The sequence below is a fragment of the Hylobates moloch genome, unplaced genomic scaffold (genome assembly GCF_009828535.3).
Source record: "Hylobates moloch isolate HMO894 unplaced genomic scaffold, HMol_V3 SCAFFOLD_1, whole genome shotgun sequence".
NCBI classification, from domain to species: Eukaryota; Metazoa; Chordata; class Mammalia; order Primates; family Hylobatidae; genus Hylobates; species Hylobates moloch.
Window position 1 is genome coordinate 118,779,243 of NW_026652276.1, and position 20,057 is coordinate 118,799,299.

The 20,057-nt window shown below is 44.3% G+C and overlaps 1 protein-coding gene across 16 annotated transcripts in view; it reads left to right on the forward strand.

The window, feature by feature from the left end:
• The window catches only part of GRB10 (growth factor receptor bound protein 10), a 203,543-nt gene that overhangs the window by 165,895 nt on the left and 17,591 nt on the right, over positions 1 to 20,057 (forward strand). For all 16 annotated transcript variants that reach the window (XM_032758035.2, XM_058444833.1, XM_032758034.2 and 13 more), the window contains 6 exons: positions 678 to 834; positions 8,338 to 8,453; positions 9,483 to 9,551; positions 11,289 to 11,426; positions 12,716 to 12,826; positions 14,723 to 14,821. In XM_032758035.2, coding sequence (XP_032613926.1) covers positions 678 to 834; positions 8,338 to 8,453; positions 9,483 to 9,551; positions 11,289 to 11,426; positions 12,716 to 12,826; positions 14,723 to 14,821 — 690 coding nt within the window. The remainder of the gene's footprint in view (positions 1 to 677; positions 835 to 8,337; positions 8,454 to 9,482; positions 9,552 to 11,288; positions 11,427 to 12,715; positions 12,827 to 14,722; positions 14,822 to 20,057) is intronic.

Sequence of the window (20,057 nt, forward strand, 5' to 3'; positions counted from 1 at the left end):
GGCCTGGAGCTGCTCAGTGTTCATGGATTTGAACGGTACTGGGCAAATGAAGCTTGCTTGTAACTTTGTAGGAGTGAGGGGCTAAAGAATCTTGTGAACTATGTTTTTATTATACCCTTCTTTTGTATTAATTCATCTCCACTCCATCCTGAGCCTCGGTGTCTGTGAGGGGTGAGGTGCTGCGGGAAAGGCTCTAGGTGCCGCTGCTGGACCCTGTGCCCTGGGAGAACAGGTGGACTGGTCAAAAGTTATGATGGGAAGAGGGAGATTTACAGGATTTGTTGTTGCTTGCTTGTTTTTTCAATTGGTTCAACTGTAAAATGTCCAACCCCGAGACCACCAGCAGTATTTTAAATGAATCCTGTGAATCCTGTCACTTCGTAAGACAGGTTTGGTGGTTTAGCCATGTGCTTTATGTTCCTGTGAGTTGTCCCGGGCATTTTAAGAGTATCATGTTGTAATCCTACCTGCTCTGCCCCCAGGAGGTGGGAAAGGGCAGGTGGGGAGGTAGAGTCACATCTCTGCAGCTGGTGGGGACCTGTTGGCTGCGTGGAAAAACAGTTGCCCATGTGTTGGAGCACTACCATTTTTACTTTACCTGTTTTCTTTTGTTTCAGTTTTTATTTCTTGAAAGCCTGAAGTTGTTTATCTGTAAGTATCCCCTTTGTGTATTGCAGGATGTTAAAGTCTTTAGTGAAGATGGGACAAGCAAAGTGGTGGAGATTCTAGCAGACATGACAGCCAGAGACCTGTGCCAGTTGCTGGTTTACAAAAGTCACTGTGTGGATGACAACAGCTGGACACTAGTGGAGCACCACCCGCACCTAGGATTAGGTAGGGAACCATCGGAACAGGAATGGCGCCTGGGGATGCTCATGTGCAATTGAATGAAGACCGCTGCTGCCAAATGCCAAATGTGTGACCGCAGTGTCCCTTGCCAAATTAGCAGGCAGTCTCTGGGTTCCCCTCAATTCTCCTGCCTCTTCTCTTTCTCCTAAAATTTCACTCTCCTCCTTCCAGCCCCCTTCCCCTAGTGCTTTGGGAATCTTGCCTTGGATGGTTGAGGTAATAACTTGCCAAGGACTCAGACATGGCGAGGTTCCCTGTGGCTTGTCCAGCCTCCCCAGCTGTCAGAGCCACGTGGAGCTTGCTGCACACCTGTGGGCGGGGGACAGGAGGGAGGTGCCCTTGAGGTGCTCTCGAGAGAGCTGGCCATGCACAGGATTGCAGCTGCCCTTCTGAGATCAGCTCCTCAGCTCCTGGGAAGAAGGGAGCCATGATTATAGGCTGCAAAGTGCAGAGAGGTCTGCTGGGAATTGGAGCAAATTATGAAGCACTTTGCTGTAAGTTCGAATTGAGTCTTGCATGGCATCTCTGCATGCTGGTTAATAAGGCTTTGAACAGTGTTCATGCATGTGTATATGTGTGTGCGCATGTCATGCCTAAAAAGTAAGAGAATATTTTGTATCACAGAATATTTGAAGATATTGACTCTTTACAGAACTTATTGAGGTATTTTGTTCAGGTGACTTATTTTAGGTAAAAAAGCTTTTCAGACTTTTGCTTAAATTCTTATCTGATAAATATAGTTCTTACAAAGTCATAGTAAAATATTTAAAACCAAAATTTTCTCTAAATCAACAGCTATATTTGTTCCATGTCTTGAAGGAGAGAAAAATAACTCAGATTGGAAACTTCCCATAGTTCTAAATTTTTCTCATGAACCTTTTTTGAAAGATTAATAAATTGAATTTAAACCTCTAGGTCTGGAGTAGCATTCTTCCAGGTAATATTATACAATTTAAGCCTAAATAATGCAGTGTAAATTTGAGCTGACACCACCTTAAGTCTCTGTTTTCTAATGCACCCTGTACTTTGGGTAGACGGTATGCTTTTTGAAGGAATTGGATAGAACTCTTGCTGGTTTCTTTCCTATCTCTACCAATTGCCAAATGCATTTGTGTGATGACAGAAGCCTTCTCCTCCATTGTCACTAACAGCTTTCTCCTGCCAGGATCACTTACTAGGTCCACAGTTAGTGACCATGATGTCACAGTTGTTCCCACGGAGACTGGCTGTCCCATCAAGCTCCAGCTTGGGACGTCCATGAGTGGAACCTACAGTGGTCTGATAAGGCTGTCAAAAGCACCTGTTGACACACAAGTAACTTGGACATTAGACAGTAGTGGGAAACCTTCAGCATGTGTCTCTACATGTGTATATATATGTATGAAAAAATATATATATATAAAAAAATTTAAAAACAAGTCTGTATAGTTTGACCCAAATACAATGATTATTGTTGAAAGCCCATTCAAAAGTCTGAATATTCTTTTCATTTGAAAGAACTATGGAAGGGACTTCTGCAGATATTTAGTACTTGAATATAATTGGACAAACTCAGGACACATAGAAATTGGGTATAGATATACATACATAAAATTTTAACATATAAGGAATGTTTCAGAAATTTTGAATTATTTCATGTGATACCGTTTGATTTCTAGACTATCATATGGTAGATAAATAAATGTTACATTAAAACTTTAACCAAATGAAGAACCATTTACTCTGAGAGAATAGAAAAAGAAATGTCCATAAGCACACAGGATTTGTAGGGATGTGATATTTACACACCTTATTTCTTTCTCTTCTTTATAGATGGACTTAATACACTCTAGTGGGGGATGACACTTTATTTTAAAATTAAGTATAAAAGGAAAAAAAGGGAAAGGGAAACAAGTGAAATGATTAAAAAAAAAAGAGGAACATTTGTGTCAAATTTTGGGTCCTGTTTCACAAAAAAGTAAAAAATAAAAAAGGATAACAAACCTCACACAGCCAGGATTTGAAGATACATGAAATTCCTTAGAATATCCTTCCTTCCTCAGTTTTCCTTCTCACCACCAGTTCCATTCTTATTAGTTACTAGGAAACACATTTTTCTATTGGTTGGGTTTGCAGAGGACTTTGCAAGTTTTTAGAGCTACCGGTTTCACTAGCCCATAAGGTCAGCACCCGCAGGACTCATTCCTGTTGACACAGAGCTTCTGCGTCCCCATCCCTATAGTTTCTCTGAATACTGTTTTGTGACCCAACCATATCACTTAACGTTTTTTAAAAAATTAATTTAAGTTGCTGTTTAACTAAAAATCTTATTTCTCCCATGATTTAGCAGCATTCAACTATCAGAAGCTCATTAGTGAGAAAATGCAGGGCTGTGGGGTGCCTCTCAGAGAGCCTGTTGAGTATCTATCTCAGCTTTATCTCCCTTGGAAAGGGACACAAGGGCCACAAGGCCAATAGGGGTTTCTTCTTTGTCGTGGATGGTATTCCTGGGCCCGTCTGGCCCTCCAACTCTCAGGGCACATCCCCAGCCATTGCTATCTCCTTGTAGAGAGCACTTTCCTAGGTAATTATATGTCAGGTATTCTCACAGGGATGTGGACATACGCCAGGCTGGTGGCTGGGGCAAAAGGCAGGTAGTGCTTGCAAGTTTATAAGGCAGATACTAAGGCAGACTGTAACCCAAACCCCCCATAATTGAGGATATAGGGCACCCAATTTGGACAGCATTTTAAGCCTATGTGTGGCCTTCAGAACTGAAGATTCCAAAGTACAAAGTACATTATTACTGATTGAATGTCCCTCATCCAAAAATCTGAAATCTGAAATGCTCTAAAATCTGAAACATTTTGAGTACTGATTTGATGCTCAACAGAAATGCTCATTGAAGCATTTCTGATTTTTGGATTTTGGATTGTTCAACTGGTAACTATAATGCAAATGTTCCAAAATTAAAAAAAAAAAAATCCAAAAACCAAAGCTTCTGGTCCCAGGCATTTAGGATAAGGGATATTCAACATGTATAAGGATCTTAACAGCTAAAATATCAGTCCCTTAATAATATTGAACCTTTTCTATACCCAGAAGGAAGTGATGGCTTTAGAAAAAGTGAGGATAGTTCCCAAGATAGCATGCAGCAGGTGGTTCCCTTTCTGTGGGAGAAAAGCACCATGCGTGGGTGTCTGCAGCCTGGAGGGCATCGCTCCTCTGAGATGCTGGTCACCCTCCATTGGCAGCAACAGTGGCATCCCTGCTGTCACTCAGCAGAGTAGCCCCTCTGGCTGAGGGTGGTTTGTCCTGCCTGCTCTGCGCTGTGCTTGTGGATAAGCAGAGAACGACTCCAATGAGCAGATTGAGGTCAGGTGGCCCTTCCCAGTGTTAGCTCCTGGGGACATTCACTACTGGACGCACTTGAAAAAGTTGTTGCAAAGCCCCTTGCCCTGGTAGGCGAAGCCCTAGTGACTGATGGTCTGTTTTATGATTCCCAGTTCACTTGTCCCTTTAAATGGTCGCTTCGTATGTTAGCACTGCCCCCAGGTTCTACCTGTTGGGGATGTTTCTCAGTCTCAGTGTCTGGAGTGGAGTTCTTAGCCATGAAAACACTGTCCCTGACCCAGGCCATTCAACAGCCGACAGTAAGTCCAGCTGAGGCTGCCAGAATGGGGCAGGTCTTTTGGAAGGTGTCCCCATCCTTTCTGCCCCGAGCATGGTGAGCTGCAAGTCTCTAGAAGGTTCACCTTAGTCAGGGCAGCTTCACACATGGAGGATGCAGTGATACTAAACAGTCAGCCTGCAGACACATCAAGTAAACGAATTATATTTTAAAAGGTATTTTTGGCCAGGCACAGTGGCTCATGCCTGTAGTCCCAGCACTTTGGAAGGCCAAGGTGGGAGGATCACTTGAGCCCAGGAAGTTGAGGCTGCAGAGAGCTGTGTTTGCATCACTGCACTCCAGCTGCTTGACAGAACAAGACCCTGCCTCAAAAATAAAAGATAAAAGGAATTTTGAAAAATACAAATTTAAACATACAAAACTAGTATCTTGATGCCCCCTGAACTTGAAAATGGGATTGCAGATAAACCCATCCCTGGGAATGTGGGGGGCACCCGGTGCCTGGGGCTCTCCAGGCCCCACGTAACTGTAGACATCAGGCATACTAAGGTCAGATAATCTGGGAGAGGCTGGAACTTACACAAAGAACACAGTAAAGAGAAGAGGGTTTCTGCCAGATCCTACAAATTTCAAGGATTTGAGGAATTCTGTTGTCCTGAGAATTAGGTTGAAACAGGAAGAGCAACAAGTCCTTTTCGGGCTGTTTACAGCTTTGTGTTTGTTCCTGATCAGATGAAAAACACCGTGGCAGTAACTCTGGAGGTGCTGTGGCTGCCACACTTTTGGATGCTGACAGCTGGACATGCACAAAGGTGTGGAGGGAGAAACAGCCGGCGCCTGTTGACCCTTGCTGATTAGAGGGGGCCTTTCGCAGGCTGGTTTTATGTCCCTCTCTCCCTTTTGTATGTGAAAAGCAACAAAAGATATCCTTTCCCCCACTAAAATTTATAAATAGAAGTCCACTTACGGCCTTATCTACACGTCAGGGCTATCTCTCTTGATTACTCTGTTGACAGTTTCTTAGCTTGGGAAAGCCCGAAGCTTGCTGACAGCTCTTTTCTCTCCCTTGGGTGGGCTGTGCTGAGGAATGATGGGCAGGGAGTGGCCCAAGGGCCACAGCTCGATGTGAGGCCGAGACAGTGGGGTGCACAGCCTCCGTGCACCGGCTCTGCCATGGCCCCTCCACTGCCAAGTGGCAGCACAGGTTTCTGCCAAGGAGTCACACTTTAGCTGCGAGGGTTAAGGCAAGGAAGTAAGATTCTCTTTTTTGGTTGTCTTGATATTTAAACATTTTTTTCTTGAGGAGTAGAGTAATGCCAGCATTAGTTTCAGAAATTTGAAAAATACAAATGTACTTCAAGGAATTTTTGCCTTTTCCATTTCTTGAAATTACTTTTGGAATATTATCTTGAAAAGTAGTGTTCCCATTTAACTTAGGGCCATTGTAATCATATGCAGTTTATAGATAGTGATGTGATTGTTTATAATCATGCAAGGTCACTTGAAAATACATATCTTTAAATCATGGAGAAAATTAAAACTGGAGGGAAGATCTTTGAACAGATGTTGTGCAGTCAACGGTCGACTGGAACACTGGTGCCTGGAGCATTTGTGCCAGGGGCACTTAGTTGCATCCGGAGGCTGCACAGCTCTGGATCTCTGAGAAAGGGGTCACCTGTCACGTTGTGTGCACTGACCTGCTGTGAGTGACGAAAAGGGAGTTGATGTTTTGTTTGTCTTGGGACCCACCTCTAGGGATGGTAGGCGCCCTCTGGAGTCACCAGCGTCAGAAAAGCACACTCCTTTCAGGATACACAGTCAGTTTCGCAGCCCACCGGTTACCCGAGTTCCTGGGCCCCCCTTTGCCAGGGCACCAAGCCCTCACCTGTCCACCTGGATCTGACCACCAGGGACACGTCCCCCTGTGTTTACACTGCCGTGTGCAACTTTCCCATGATCTTTCCAGGGGAGGCGCAGGGAGACAGGAAAGTATTGTCCGCAAGTATGGGCGCCTGCGTGGGTTTGGCCACCTCCTTTGGGGCTGGTGGCTGCCCCAGGCATCCTCTTTGGCTCTCCTCGGGGTTCTTTGGAGACAAAATGCCCTTTGCTTTGGAAACAGACATATCCTCCTCATTTAGGTAGCTGTCACTTCCCGTTTTTATTTCTTCTTATTTTGCCTGATAAAAATTTTTAGTTCTGTAAATCAACCATCAACAGGTTATTATATTGTTGGTTTTGATTTTGAGTTTTTGTTTTTTTCTGTAACTGCAGAAAGAGATTTTTCTCTGAATAAACAATTCAACAGAAGTCATTGATTTGTTTTCTTTCTGGAAAATCCATTTTCAATGAATGAACCTCTTTTTGGAAAGCAAGCCTAACAGTTTTGTTGCATGTTCTTGGTTTCTCTCTTTTTCTATCATGGGGAGACATGAGGGCCATGTATTGGTTCACATGTTGCTAGCAGCATTCCCTCCCAGACAGGGACAAATGGGAACTGCTCCACACTTGCTGGTGGTGCCAAGTCTGAGCTTTCTGGCAGCCACGGGGAGAAAATTCCTTTCCTTCACAAACTCTGGCTTTAAATGTGTTTTTACCAAGGAATCCTTTCCTTGTAATGTCAAAACCGGGACCGAGCATGAATCAGCTCCAGAATTTGCTTCTGCCTGCCACTTGGGGCCCATCTGAGATGAGTACCCATGGCGACAGTTGTTCTTTATAGACGGAAAGTCTTTTCTGCATTCTGAGATCACTTTGACTCAGAAATCACTTTTGACTTTAACTTCATTCCTTCCTTCCAAGATGAAACTTTCCTCAAGATTCCAGTCTGGCTGCAGGAGAGGAGAGTAGGGTCTTAGGATGACAGAACTGCCCTGGTGTCAATTCCATAGCATGTTAATCTGTACCATTTTGGCATCAGTTCACACTTTGACCCTGCTGTACATTTGTTTATCTTGTTTATTCCGTGATTTAATAGGGTTAGTTTCCCGTGGCCACCACCTTCCTGTGACAGTTTCTGAGGAGGTGCCTGGGAAGGGATATAACAGCCATGAAAGGGAGCAGTGCAGCCTCTCCGGGCACACGCTGTTCTAGAGTATGCTGAGTTCTTCCCGCTCCACTTGAAACCACTGTGTTCACACAGTGAAGGAAGTGACTTTTCCCTTTCCGGGGGACAGTGCTGCTATGTAAGATGCTGTGAAGGAGGCGTGTGCGTACGTGCATGTGTGCGTGTGTATGTGTCCACAGCGGGTGCTGGAGGCTGGAGTGTTTTCTTCCCTGCCTTCACATGTAATTCAGTTGACAAGAACTATTCTGTGATGTGGTGCGTGCAGGCTTCAGTGTGGAAGATAAGTATGTACGTACAGTCTCTCTGTGCATCACGGCACCTCCCACAGTACACAGCACCATCTTTTCTGGCAACCAAGTTTGATGTCATCAAAAAGCTTCCATCTCCTTCCATCTCTGCGTCTTCTTGGTCATCCCCCTCCTCCACCTCTTTCAAGTTCTTTCTCCTTTGTCTTTGAATATTTTCTCACTTGTTATAGTCTTTTCTTTACAAGAGTTGAAATTTCTTAATTTAAGGGCAAAATATTTGCTAAGAGTCTTATGGGCTCATTCCTTAACATCTGGTTGATGCCAAATTCAAAAGAAGTATATAAAAATAAGTATTGACCTGAATTCTTCATGCTGTGTATCTTAAGACCTCTTATGCATTTGGTAGTGCATTAAAGGGAGATTTAAATTTAGTTTCCTTCCTGACCTCATCTTTATTCGTAATGTTTAAAGAAGAATAGACAGTTGAACAAATCTTCCATTTGGTTGTAAAGCTACCATGAATTTCCCACCTGTTGCGTCTCACACGTGATGCTTTGCCCCTGCAGAGAGGTGCTTGGAAGACCATGAGCTGGTGGTCCAGGTGGAGAGTACCATGGCCAGTGAGAGTAAATTTCTATTCAGGAAGAATTACGCAAAATACGAGTTCTTTAAAAATCCCATGGTGAGTCTTACCTCTTCGGGTTTGGGGTTTGGGACTCTTGAAATCTTGAAGTTTATACTTGGGTTTCATAGTATCAGATTAGGAAGTGACTGAGAGGCATGGTGTAGCATATGGGTTTGAGAATCAGAGTTGTAGTTTAATGAAGCAATCCTTGCTTGAAACCCAGTCTCATGCTTCACTAAATGTGCCTGGGACTGGCTGAAGGTAGAGGTCTCCTTCTTCAAATAGACACTGTGTAAAGGGGGTTAGTCTCTAAGACAGGAGCTGGGAGAGGCTGGGTGTTTTCTGTTATTTTGAAAGTTCTCAGTTAAACTGATCAAACACTTAGCAGAAGAAAAACTCATTATTCTCTGCAAATAGCAAATGTATTTTGTGATCATACGTGGAAGAATGACTAGAGAAATCAGTGCGATTGGTTGGTGTCTCGAGCTCATCACCTTGATCTCTCTTTTCTTTCTTTGGGAGAGGCACTTGTCCTGTGAGAGGCCAGGATAGGGAAGGCACCTCCTAGCTCCTGGGGCACTCGCTGTCATCCTGAGTCATGGGGCAGAGCTGCATCACCTGGGGAGAAGACCCAGGGCCATTTCTGACTCTGATAATTTAGCTGCTTTTTTATTCCAAAGTAAGAAATTTGAAGACTGTTTTTGGGGAATGCAGCAGAAAAGACTTTTCTCATGACTGGGCTCACCTTTTAGTTTCAGGAATTTTTTATCTCATGCTGTGCACTTGTGCCACTGGGCTGGGACGCTGGCATCGCTCATTGCCATGGAGCATGCTGTGAGACATGAATCCCTTGGTAAACATAGTTGGTATTCCATACTCGTACCCAGCATTTCAGGAAATGAAATACAACCTTTTGAAGGAGGTGTTTCTTCTGTGTGATAGGAGAATAAAAAGGACTGCCATTTTAAATACAGGTGTACATAATTATACTGGTAGGAATAGTTTTAAAATTGACATATCTATATGACATACCTTCCCTCACTTTGAAGCTAACCTTTTACGTATTTTTTTTTCCCGTTTTCTTAGAATTTCTTCCCAGAACAGATGGTTACTTGGTGCCAGCAGTCAAATGGCAGTCAAACCCAGCTTTTGCAGGTACTGGGCGAAAATAGAGCTCTGCTGAAATAGACTTTCTGAATAGAAATCCTCTTGGAACTGAATGTCAGCATTGTAAAAAACCTGAAGAGATTGCATCTTTCATCATTTATAACCTTGGCTCTTGGGGGGAGGGGGTGGTTAGAGTAACCAGAAATTAAAAGTTTACTTGGAAAATCTGTGTGTAGCTGGGTTCCTTCTAAGCCAAACAGGCACTTACACACAGGATGCCCTTGCTCTGACTTAGAAGAGTCCAGTGATGCCACTGCTGAGTGTGGGCCAGGGGGTGCATGGAGAAACCCCAGTCTCAGGGCTCCCCAGCTCCTTTCTGAGCAGGGGTCCCAGGTCAGACCACCGCCCAGCTGCTTGGAAATCTCTGCAGAAGCACAGAGTCTATAGTAAAAGATAATTGGGTTACCACAACAGACTTTTAAAAGTAACTTGCCATGTATTACAGATAAAGAAACCTGCTTTAATTGTCCTGATTCATAAAGTCTGTTCTAAGAAAACCTGGTCTCTCCCCACCTCCTCTCCCAGTGGAGGGAGCCACCAGGGCCTCTGTGCCCAGCTCTCACACACACTCCTCTGGGGAAGCTGGGAGTGGGGAATGGGAATGTTACAGCTACACCCTAAAAATGTGCCTGTGTACATGTTAAAAGTGAGAGAATAAACCATTTCCTAAGGCCACCAACAAGATCCAGGTGACATTACATATAAGAGAAACTACTAAAATTTAGTTCCTACAGAATTCTCCTTATAAGCCCTTCTTTTTCTACGTTGTTATCACCAAATTTGTTTCAGCATCTAAAAGATAAGAGCTTCAGAGCTCTGTTCTGGTGGTGTCTTCAGAAGCCCTTCTGACCATAGTACGTGTCTGTTCTGGTGAGAGGTGTCAGCACTAAGTTACCACCTATACACAGTGAACAGTGAAATGGCAGATTCTGTTTTAATTGCCTTGACTTTGAGAGAATCCATGTGCTTTGTGAAGATGTGCAGTGATCTCTTGAGACTCAAGAAGGACTGACCCAGGTGCACCAGGTCTCTGTCCGACGTGCCTTTCCCACCTGGGGGAAAAGAGCTTTGTCCCCTCCCAGTCTAGTAGCAGGACCTGCCAGCGTCACCTCCCCAACTTCGTTCCGTGACCTTGCCCTTGGCCTGTCTTCCCTTTGATGAAAAGCATAGTTTCTTGTTTTGTTTTTTTGTTTGTTTTGTTTTGTTTTTTTTTTTGATAAAGCCTTTATTCTTAAGGCTGCCTGTGGGAAGAGTTAGCTGGAACAGGGGGACATCACCAGGATGTCCTCTGCCTGGGTGCATCACTTGCGGACAGATGACACCTTTTATGTGACCCTTGACTGGAGGGGTGCCTGGGTAAAAGTGGCCACTACATACTCACTCTCAGTCCCCAGAGTCCCAATCACTGGGTCGTGGCACTTGCTCTTGCCCTCAGTCTGATATCAGACTGGATCCTTCAGTGCACTATCTTACAGGGAAATTCATGACTCGTGTTATCACCAGTGTTAGAAAGGTCTATTTGCTTGAATATGTTTAAATACTAATTATGTTCTATGCAACACCAATTGAGATGGGATTTTAAGACTTTGGAAAGGAGAACACTCTAATTTTGATCAAAAAAGGAGTCTTTTAATAATTCAGAAAATGTCAGCTATGCTAATAACATGTCTGCTTTAATTATTTTAGATTAGCATTATGTGATTTTTAAAATTTGTTCTTCAACAGAATTTTCTGAACTCCAGTAGTTGTCCTGAAATTCAAGGGTTTTTGCATGTGAAAGAGCTGGGAAAGAAATCATGGAAAAAGCTGTATGTGTGTTTGCGGAGATCTGGCCTTTATTGCTCCACCAAGGGAACTTCAAAGGTGAGCTTTAAAACCTACCACCACCAGCCCTAATTCTGTCCCAGTCACTACCCTCAGGTCCTCGGAGTGAACCTGGGCTTCATTTTTAAATGCACCTTAGACTCCTCCAAGCTCAGGACAACTTATTAATACGCTAATTGTGCAACAGCTGAACTTGGAGTCACAGATTTCCTGGTCTCGCCCAGAAACTAGGTAATAAATAATACAGGCCTAAGAACCCCACCTGCCCAGCCCCACCCCCACTATGGGTTGGGAGCAGACCCCCCTGGCTGCCCCATCACTTCAGAGACTGGCCTAGTTCTCATAAGTTGGGATTTAAGCTAGCTAGAAAGATGTTTGATAGACTATTGCCACCCTAATGCCAGTGTAACTTTATGTATCATAGATATTTTATGAAATAAACTGCAGGCTTGCATGTATCCCCAGTGAGAAGAAGGTGGGAGATGGAAAACAGCTGCAGGCCCTCAAAAGAGAGCTTAGGCCGGAGGCTCCTTCGCTCCCATGTACACTTGTCTGCTCTCTTCTTGTGCTGTCCACATATACCCTGTGGCAAGAGCCTTGTCCACCCAATACCTGGCTGAGCACTTACCATCTGAGGGCTGCGGTCTCTTTTGCTCTGGCCAGCAGAGGGGAAAGGGAGCTGGCGGGACCCCGGCACAGGTGTTGAGCATCAGGCCGGCTCTGGGAAGTCAGCAGCTGCCGACGCATGGGCCAGAGGGAAGGGGCGTCTGCAGAGAGGGGCTTTGAACTGACACAGGGCATGGTAGCTTCCTGACCTCCCAGCTCTGCTGTGTGGCCCGCTCACCGTCCTCGTGTATGCTGAAGTCAGGAGGGTATTTCCTAGAGCAGGAAACAGAGCTGGGCTGGAGAGTTGAGGAGGAGAAGGGTGGGACAAGCAAGCTACCAGTGGGAAAACCCAAGGTACAGTTGGACTCTGGACTCACAACAAACCAAAGGCGGACAGGCCCTGTGCTCTTAACTCTGACCTTTGGGTTATAGATTTTCTCCTGCTTTTTAGCTTGAATATCCGGTCATGGGGCTTTGATTTGGCAGAAGTATCAAATACATTCCAACAGCCTTGTGTGTCTGAGAACTGGGGAAGTGGGTGTTTTGGGTGAGACTGGGTGAATTTGGTTTTAGTTTAGCACTTATTACACATCATATGTGATATGTAAAGTGTCATCGGGCAAAGTGCTTGTAAGTGTGCAGAGACTGCCCTCTGTCTACCAGAGGTGAACACATTTGCTTTTGCTGTGCCTGAGACTTTAACCTGGCCAGTGTTGTCACAGGAACCCAGACACCTGCAGCTGCTGGCCGACCTGGAGGACAGCAACATCTTCTCCCTGATCGCCGGCAGGAAGCAGTACAACGCCCCTACAGACCACGGGCTCTGCATAAAGGTACCCACGAGCTGTCCACAGACGGCGCACATGCTCAGCAGCCCACCGGAAACTCACTTCTCTTGCCCAGCACTTGATTGTTGCTTCTTTTGTCTTCAACAGAAACAGTTTCACACTGGATTTATCCATTCCTGTAAAAACATTTATTGTACACTTGCTGCTATCAGTCTTTGAGTAGCTCAGAAGCTCAAGGACAAGCAGACAGGGATGGATAATGTGGCCAGTGGGCTCAGTGTTTTAGGGAGGGTGGCTTTTGGCTTCAAAGGGTGGGCCGTGGCTGTAGCCCAGTACTAGTAGCTGGAAGGGGAGGCAGGGCAAGGGAGGGGACCCCTGGCCTGTCACCTGGGTTGCCTGCATGGTACTGAGTGAGCTGATGGCTTCTGTGTGGGCCTGTGGCTGTGGGGATAGTCAGACAGGAATAGACACAATGCTGCCCACTGTCTGCATGCATCTGTGTGCTGGCATGCACACATGTGTGCACACACATCTATATGCACATACCCACACGTGCATACATGCATGTATAGACATACATCTGTGTATACACATATGTTATACACACGTACATAGACACACATACACATGTGCACACACCTATAGGCAGAGCCCACTCCTCTTCCCCTGATGAGGTTGTGGTGGTATTAATAATCATAATGGTAGATGATATTTACTGAATGCTTACTATGCATGAGATGTTCCAGTAACAGTTTTACATCCATTATCTTAATCTTCATGTAGGATAGGAAGCTGGCCACATTGCCCACATCCAGTAGCCAGTGAATAGTTGTGCCTGGAGTTTGCCCTGTAGGCTGACTTATGAGCCATAGCCCAAGCCACATCCTGAGAACATACAACACGGGGAGCCCCTCCTTAGGGGAAAATGTCTTTCCAAAATATCACCTCATACCTTGCTCAGGGAATACTCTTTCGGTTGTAAGTAATAGGCGTCTAATTCACACCAGCTAGAGGCCCAAGGCAGCCTCAGGCAGGGCTGGAGGTATGAGCAGCAGCTGGCACTCTCCCTTCCCACCAGCCCACACCAGCCATGCTTGCCTGTCTCTGCAAACGCAGTCTCTGCTTCTCTCATAGCACCAGCCGAGCGCAGGGTAGTCACACCTGTCCCTCAACCCCTCTAGGTTCTTGGGAGGGAGAGCTGGGGCGTGTCCAGCATTGTTTCTTGAGTCTGAGGTCGGGGGTTCTTCTGGAGATGCAGGTCAGTTTGTCCCTGCAACAATTCTCCTCCCTCACCAAAGGGCCCTGCCTCTGGAGGGGCACCTGTCTTCTCCACATGGTGCCTGCACCTGCCTTGGGGTGCCTACTTCCCTTCTGTCTCCTTCTCCAGAGCCAACGTCAGTTTCCCTCTCTGGACCTTCTACTTGGGGTCTGATCTTGGGGCTGCTCAAACGTCAGAATCCCTGAGCTGCTCAGGGGTTGCCCCTCTTGGCTAAGCCCTGCAGCAACCTCTCCTGTCAGTGGCCTGGGGGCAACTTTAAGATCTCTCCTCCTGTAAGTCAGAAGGCAGGTTCTCCTCCCATAGAATCCAGTCCCTCGACAGTTAGATGCCTCTTCCTCTTTGTCCTATTGTGCTTACCACGTTATGCTGTCTTGTGCTAGTTTGTTTTTCTCTCTCCTCTGAAGTTCCCGAAGGATGGCTTATTATTCAGCTAAGTGGTACACAACCTGGGGCCAGCCCATGGTAGGCACTTAATAAAGGCTTGTCAGGAAGGTGGATGAATGAGCGCTTAACACACAGATGTGTGTGCATCTGCTGTGCTCCTTGCTAGGGGGATCTCCAGCTGGTTGTCTCTGGTTTGTGTCAGATGCAGCCCTGCCTTGACAGAAGCTGTTTCTGACTCCCTGTGTAACACTAACAGGACTTTCTTTTACCTCCTGTAGCCAAACAAAGTCAGGAATGAAACTAAAGAGCTGAGGTTGCTCTGTGCAGAGGACGAGCAAACCAGGACGTGCTGGATGACAGCGTTCAGACTCCTCAAGGTATGTGACGTCTTGCAGTTTGTGTTGAGTGCACATTTCTTCGTGGAAAATTGGCCTCTGGACCTGATGTCTATTCTGGCAGGAAAATGCTCGTAACTTTTCCACTGTTCTGTCACGATATTTTATTTATCAAATGTAGTTAAGCATCTTTCTTTTCTTTTTTTTTTTTTAGGTTTTCTCTTTTATTTGAGTTAAGCATCTTTCTAAACAAGATCTCAGGAGCTTTTAACAGAGGGCCTAATATTAAACAGGGTAGAGCTAGGTTTTCCAGACTCAGTACTACTGACATTTTGGGTAGAATAATAATTTGTCGGGGGTCTGGGGGACATCCAAGCATTGCAGGCCACTTAGCTGTGTGGCATACCTGGTCTCTGCCTGCTAGATGCCAGTCGCACGCCCGGCCAGTTGAGACAACCAAAAATGTCTCTAAATGTTGCCAAATGTGCCCTGAAGCCAGAGGGTGGGGAATTGCCCCTGGTCGAGACCACTAGATTAGAAGAATAGGATTTGAAAAATCAGGACCAGGGAGAAAGGAAAGAGTACATGAGGTGTTAATTATTTTCATGACTGAACCAACTCCCAGGTTCCCAAAAAGCCAGGTCCATGAAGTAAACCTGATGAATTATACAGCTCACTGAAGCTCCTCAGCGGAGACAGTACCTCCTCACTGTAAGTTCTAAAGGAAATTTATCACATGGAACTGCATATAGAGGAATGCTCTTGACAGCAATTTCATGCCAATTGCCAGAGTGATTTCATACGACTGTTTATTGTAATCACTTTGGATTTCCCACAGTGTTCCTGTGCACATATACCATATCCCACATGTCTGGAATTAAGTCTACAGAGTCCTTGTGAGTTAAGTTAGCTGGCCCAGGTGAGCTTGGCTAAAGTCCAGGGGTCTCCATAGGAGATGTTCGTTTAGTCAACTGGAGCCGATGGATACAATGGTCTAGGGATTTCTTTACAAAAACTCCCAGTCTTCATTGAACGGTAGTGGCCTTTTAGCTGGTCCAGAGACTCAAGGTGAAGTCAATTAAGGAGATGGAGGAGCCGAAGGAAGTATAGCTCAAAACTTTCCTGGAGGTGCTGCAGATCCAATTCTGAATGTAGTCCTGTTGTCCTGTCCACTTGGCAGGTAGCACTTTGCACCTAGAAATCCACAGATTTCAGAGACATTAAGGATACATCCTAGTGCCATTTTTATAGGAGGCTGGGGCCCAAACCAAAAGTTCCACAGATTGGCTTCCTGTATCTCTCTCCCAGAACCTTATTTTATGTTTTCACTGATAAAAAAAAGAATTATGGAAATCAAAACTTTACAAATTCATAATGGAAGAGGAAATGTCCCTGTTAATACATCATAGATCATAGACCACTCCTGTGTAAGCCGGTTTTCAGTGTAAGGGTCATCAGTGGGAACTGGTCACGTAGGTGACATAATATCCATCGAGGGCAGTATTCTGCATGGACCTCTAGAAGGAATGAGATTGCTCTTTGTGTCCTGTTGTGGAAAAATTACTAACAATTAAAAAGCAAAGTACAGAACAGTATATAGAGAGAATGCTCCATTTGTGTGAAGGGAACAGGAAAAATTGGAATATTTGTATTTGATGGTATGCTCATGAACATTGTGTGAGCTGCAGGAGAGAAGAAAGAGGTTGCTTAGTAGGGAGAGGAGATGGGAGAGGCAGCTGTGCAGATAGGAGCAGCAGCCAGGGGTGATCTTTTAAAGCTGTCTGTATATGGTTGAAATTTTAATCTGCAAATGAATCTTCTGTTTTGGAAAAGGCAAAAAAAAAAAAAGGAAATGAAAAAGGAAAGTGGTAGTATACTCCAAGAAGCTATGAATTCTATTACTTTGGGTAATATATAATAAATCCAAGTAGCAGGTTCTTAACCACTGTTTCTTGGGTGTCTCTCCTTTGTTGCGCTAACATAACGAGCCACAGGAAAGGATGTGGGCAGAGTGACTAATGCAAAACGAACTGACTTTATTGTTGTCAGTGTTAACAATGATGTGTTACATAATATTAAGATTTTTTTGAACATTTGCTATGGGCCAGGCATTCTTTATCACTTTACTGTTTGTGACAGCTCAGTGACATGCATATTATCATCATTTTGTGGATGACAAAACTGAGGCCCAAGCTGTGGCTGCCGCGATGTGTCAGAGCAGGGCCAGAGCCCTGACATTCTGTCCCCAGAACCCCTTTCCTCACTACCATGCTTTGCTGCCCTCCCTAGAGCCACCTGGAAGCTGCAGTCAGTTCTGAATGCATTCCTATTGTCCCAGCCACTTTGCAGGGAAGCACTTTGCATCCAGTGATACACAGATTCTAGAGTCATTAAGGATATGTCTTAGGTACTATTCTTAGGGAGCCAGACCTGACAGGAAGGTGGCAGTGACGGCCTCGGGGCCAGTCTCAAGTGGAGTGCGAGTGATGTGTTTCTGCCCCAAATAGCCATAGGATTGTAATGCAATCGAAACGCCATTTCATCGTTGTCGGCACTGATTCTTTACCCACTATACAGAAATGATAACCTGGATAGAGTTAGGGACAGTGGGGAGGTAACTCTTTATGACTCCAGGGTCTCCATGTTGACATTCATTCTAAAACAAGGCATTCCATGTGTGTGCTCTGCCTGCCTCCAGAGGAGGACACAGAGGAGGATGCTGGATCCCCTTTTAGAGGATAAGAGGGTCTGAGGGCTGAAGCTGACAGGGCCCTTTTACCATCTACTACAAACAACATCTTCATATCAACTGTGGAAAGGCAGAGCTGGGTTGTTATTTTGAATTAACCTAGGACCTTCTTACATCTTTACCTACACAGATACACTTTCTTGAAAAACATAAATAAATCTTATAACTTGGGTCTACATAGGAGAAAGCTGGCATGGCTTTACTTAGCTTTTCAGAAAGATGCTCTTAGTAGATAGCGCTAGCAGATAATCTTTTGTCTCATTTCTTCCTGTTACATTGTTTGTTAGGTAATTTCTTGGATGCTATAGGAGCTGTGTGAATAGCATTAAAACTTTGCAACAATTATTTATTACCATCTTTCCTCCTCCCTCTGTCTTCTAGAAGTCTCTTAATCTACTGTAGAAATTCATCCCCAAGAGGGAGGTCTTGCCTCATCCACGCGAGAGTCCCTAGTACTGATTGCTTTGGTTTTACATGACCTGACGTTGAAAAGGCAATGAACGCAGCATTAAAACTTTGCAACAATTATTTATTACCATTTAATCTTTTCTGCCTACACAAACCCATATATGTAAATATATACATGCAAACATGTGAATAAAATAAAATGTGTATGTAGGTGCCCAAAATTGAGAATATTTGTATCTTCCTGGTATGTCAATTCTAAGACATTATGAAATATGTTTTATTATCTCTAGCAATGCTGCTTGCTCCAGAGTCTAATCTGGCACATATTAATTTATTTAATGGTTTTTACTTCAGCTTTGCTTCATTACATAGTTTTTCTTGGACCATCTTTTTTCTACTTTTCTGGGTCCTTATGTTTAAGGAGTATCTCTTATAAGCACAACATAACTATTTTACTTTGATAATCTTTATCTTTTAACCAAAATATTTACTGTGATTTAATTGTATCATTTAGTGTGACAATCATATTTGTATTTGAACCTGCCATTTGCAGTTTTTTCCAGGTTGTCCCACCTCTCCTGTATTCCTTTTCTCTTAATTTTTTAGATTTATTAAGTATATTTATGTTTTTCCCTCTATTAACCCAATACTTATATGTACATTTACTATTTTCTCCTTGGTTACCCTAGATATCACACCTTTTTTTTTTTTTTTTTTTGAGTCAGGGTCTTACCCTGCCTTCCAGGCTGGAGTACAGTGACATGAGCTCATCTCACTGTAGCCTCAACCTCCCGGGCTCAAACCATCCTTCCACCTCAGCCTCCTGAGTAGCTGGGACTATAGGCATGCACTTCCATGCCCGGCTAATTTTTGTATTTTTTATAGAGACAGGGTTTTGCCATGTTGCCTAGGCTGGTCACAAACTCCTGGGCTCAAGCACTCTGCCTGCCTTGGCCTCCCAAAGTACTGGGATTACAGGTATGAGCCACTGCGCCCGGCCTAACATGCCCCTTGAACTTATTAAAATCTTTTATAATGTAGTACGTTTACTGACTGCTTTCAGGCAGGCATGAGGACCTTTCACTCCATTTGCTCCATTGTCCCTTTTGAAGGATTCTTGTCATATATATAAAACCTCTTAAGACATAATGTTGTTGTTATTGTTTTATATACTCAATTTTAATTTTAATTTTAATCACCTACATCTTTGCACTTTAATCTTTCCTGAATTTGCATTCTTCTCTCTGGGACTAGGAGACGTCAACTTAGCGGTTCTTTTCATGTGGGCCTGAGAAATTTTCTCACTTTTTGTTTCACTTTCATTCTTGAAGGAATGTTTCACTGGTTATAGGATGCAAGGTTAGCGGTTATTCTCTTCTGCATCTTCCCACTGCATTGTCTTCTGAATCTTATAATTTATGTGAAAACATTAGTTGTCTGTCTTCCCATTGCTTCTGTGAAAATAATGCATGTTTTCCTCTGGTTGTTTTTGGCATTTTCTTTGTGTCTGTTTCTCAGCAATCTTTCCATGATATGCTCGGAGTGGGCTTATTTATCCTACACCCTGAATCTGTAGCTTGACGTCTTTTTGTCAACTTTGGAAAGTTCTTGGCATTATCTCATCAAATATTTCTCCTGACCTGTTCTCGCTCTTCTCTTGCTGGAGTGCAGTCGTTCCTGTATTAGACCTTTGCATCACGTTCTAGGTATTTTTGTCTTAGAAATGAGTATGTGCCATGAGACCTACAGCCAGAACGGAGCTTAGATCCCGTGAAAGAAGAGGTGTCCCACTTGATGACTTCGCTTCCTGTTTCTGACTCTTCTTCTCCACGTGGTTGGAATGTGAGATTTGGGTGTGTAGGTTGGGATGCTGGATGTGTATGAGACTTTGCAGGGCCCTGAGTCCTCATTGCCAGGATCAGAAAGTGCAGACTGCTGAGCCAATTAAGTGGCAAGCCTCAGCTAGGGAGGGCACTGGGTCTGGAAAAGGCCGTGTACGTTCAAAGTCGTGACTGTGGGCAGCTTGCCTCATTCCTCTGTGCTTCAGTTCTGTGCTCTGTAACATGGGGATAATTATAGTATACAGCTCATAAAATGGAGAGGATTAAATGAAATAACAAC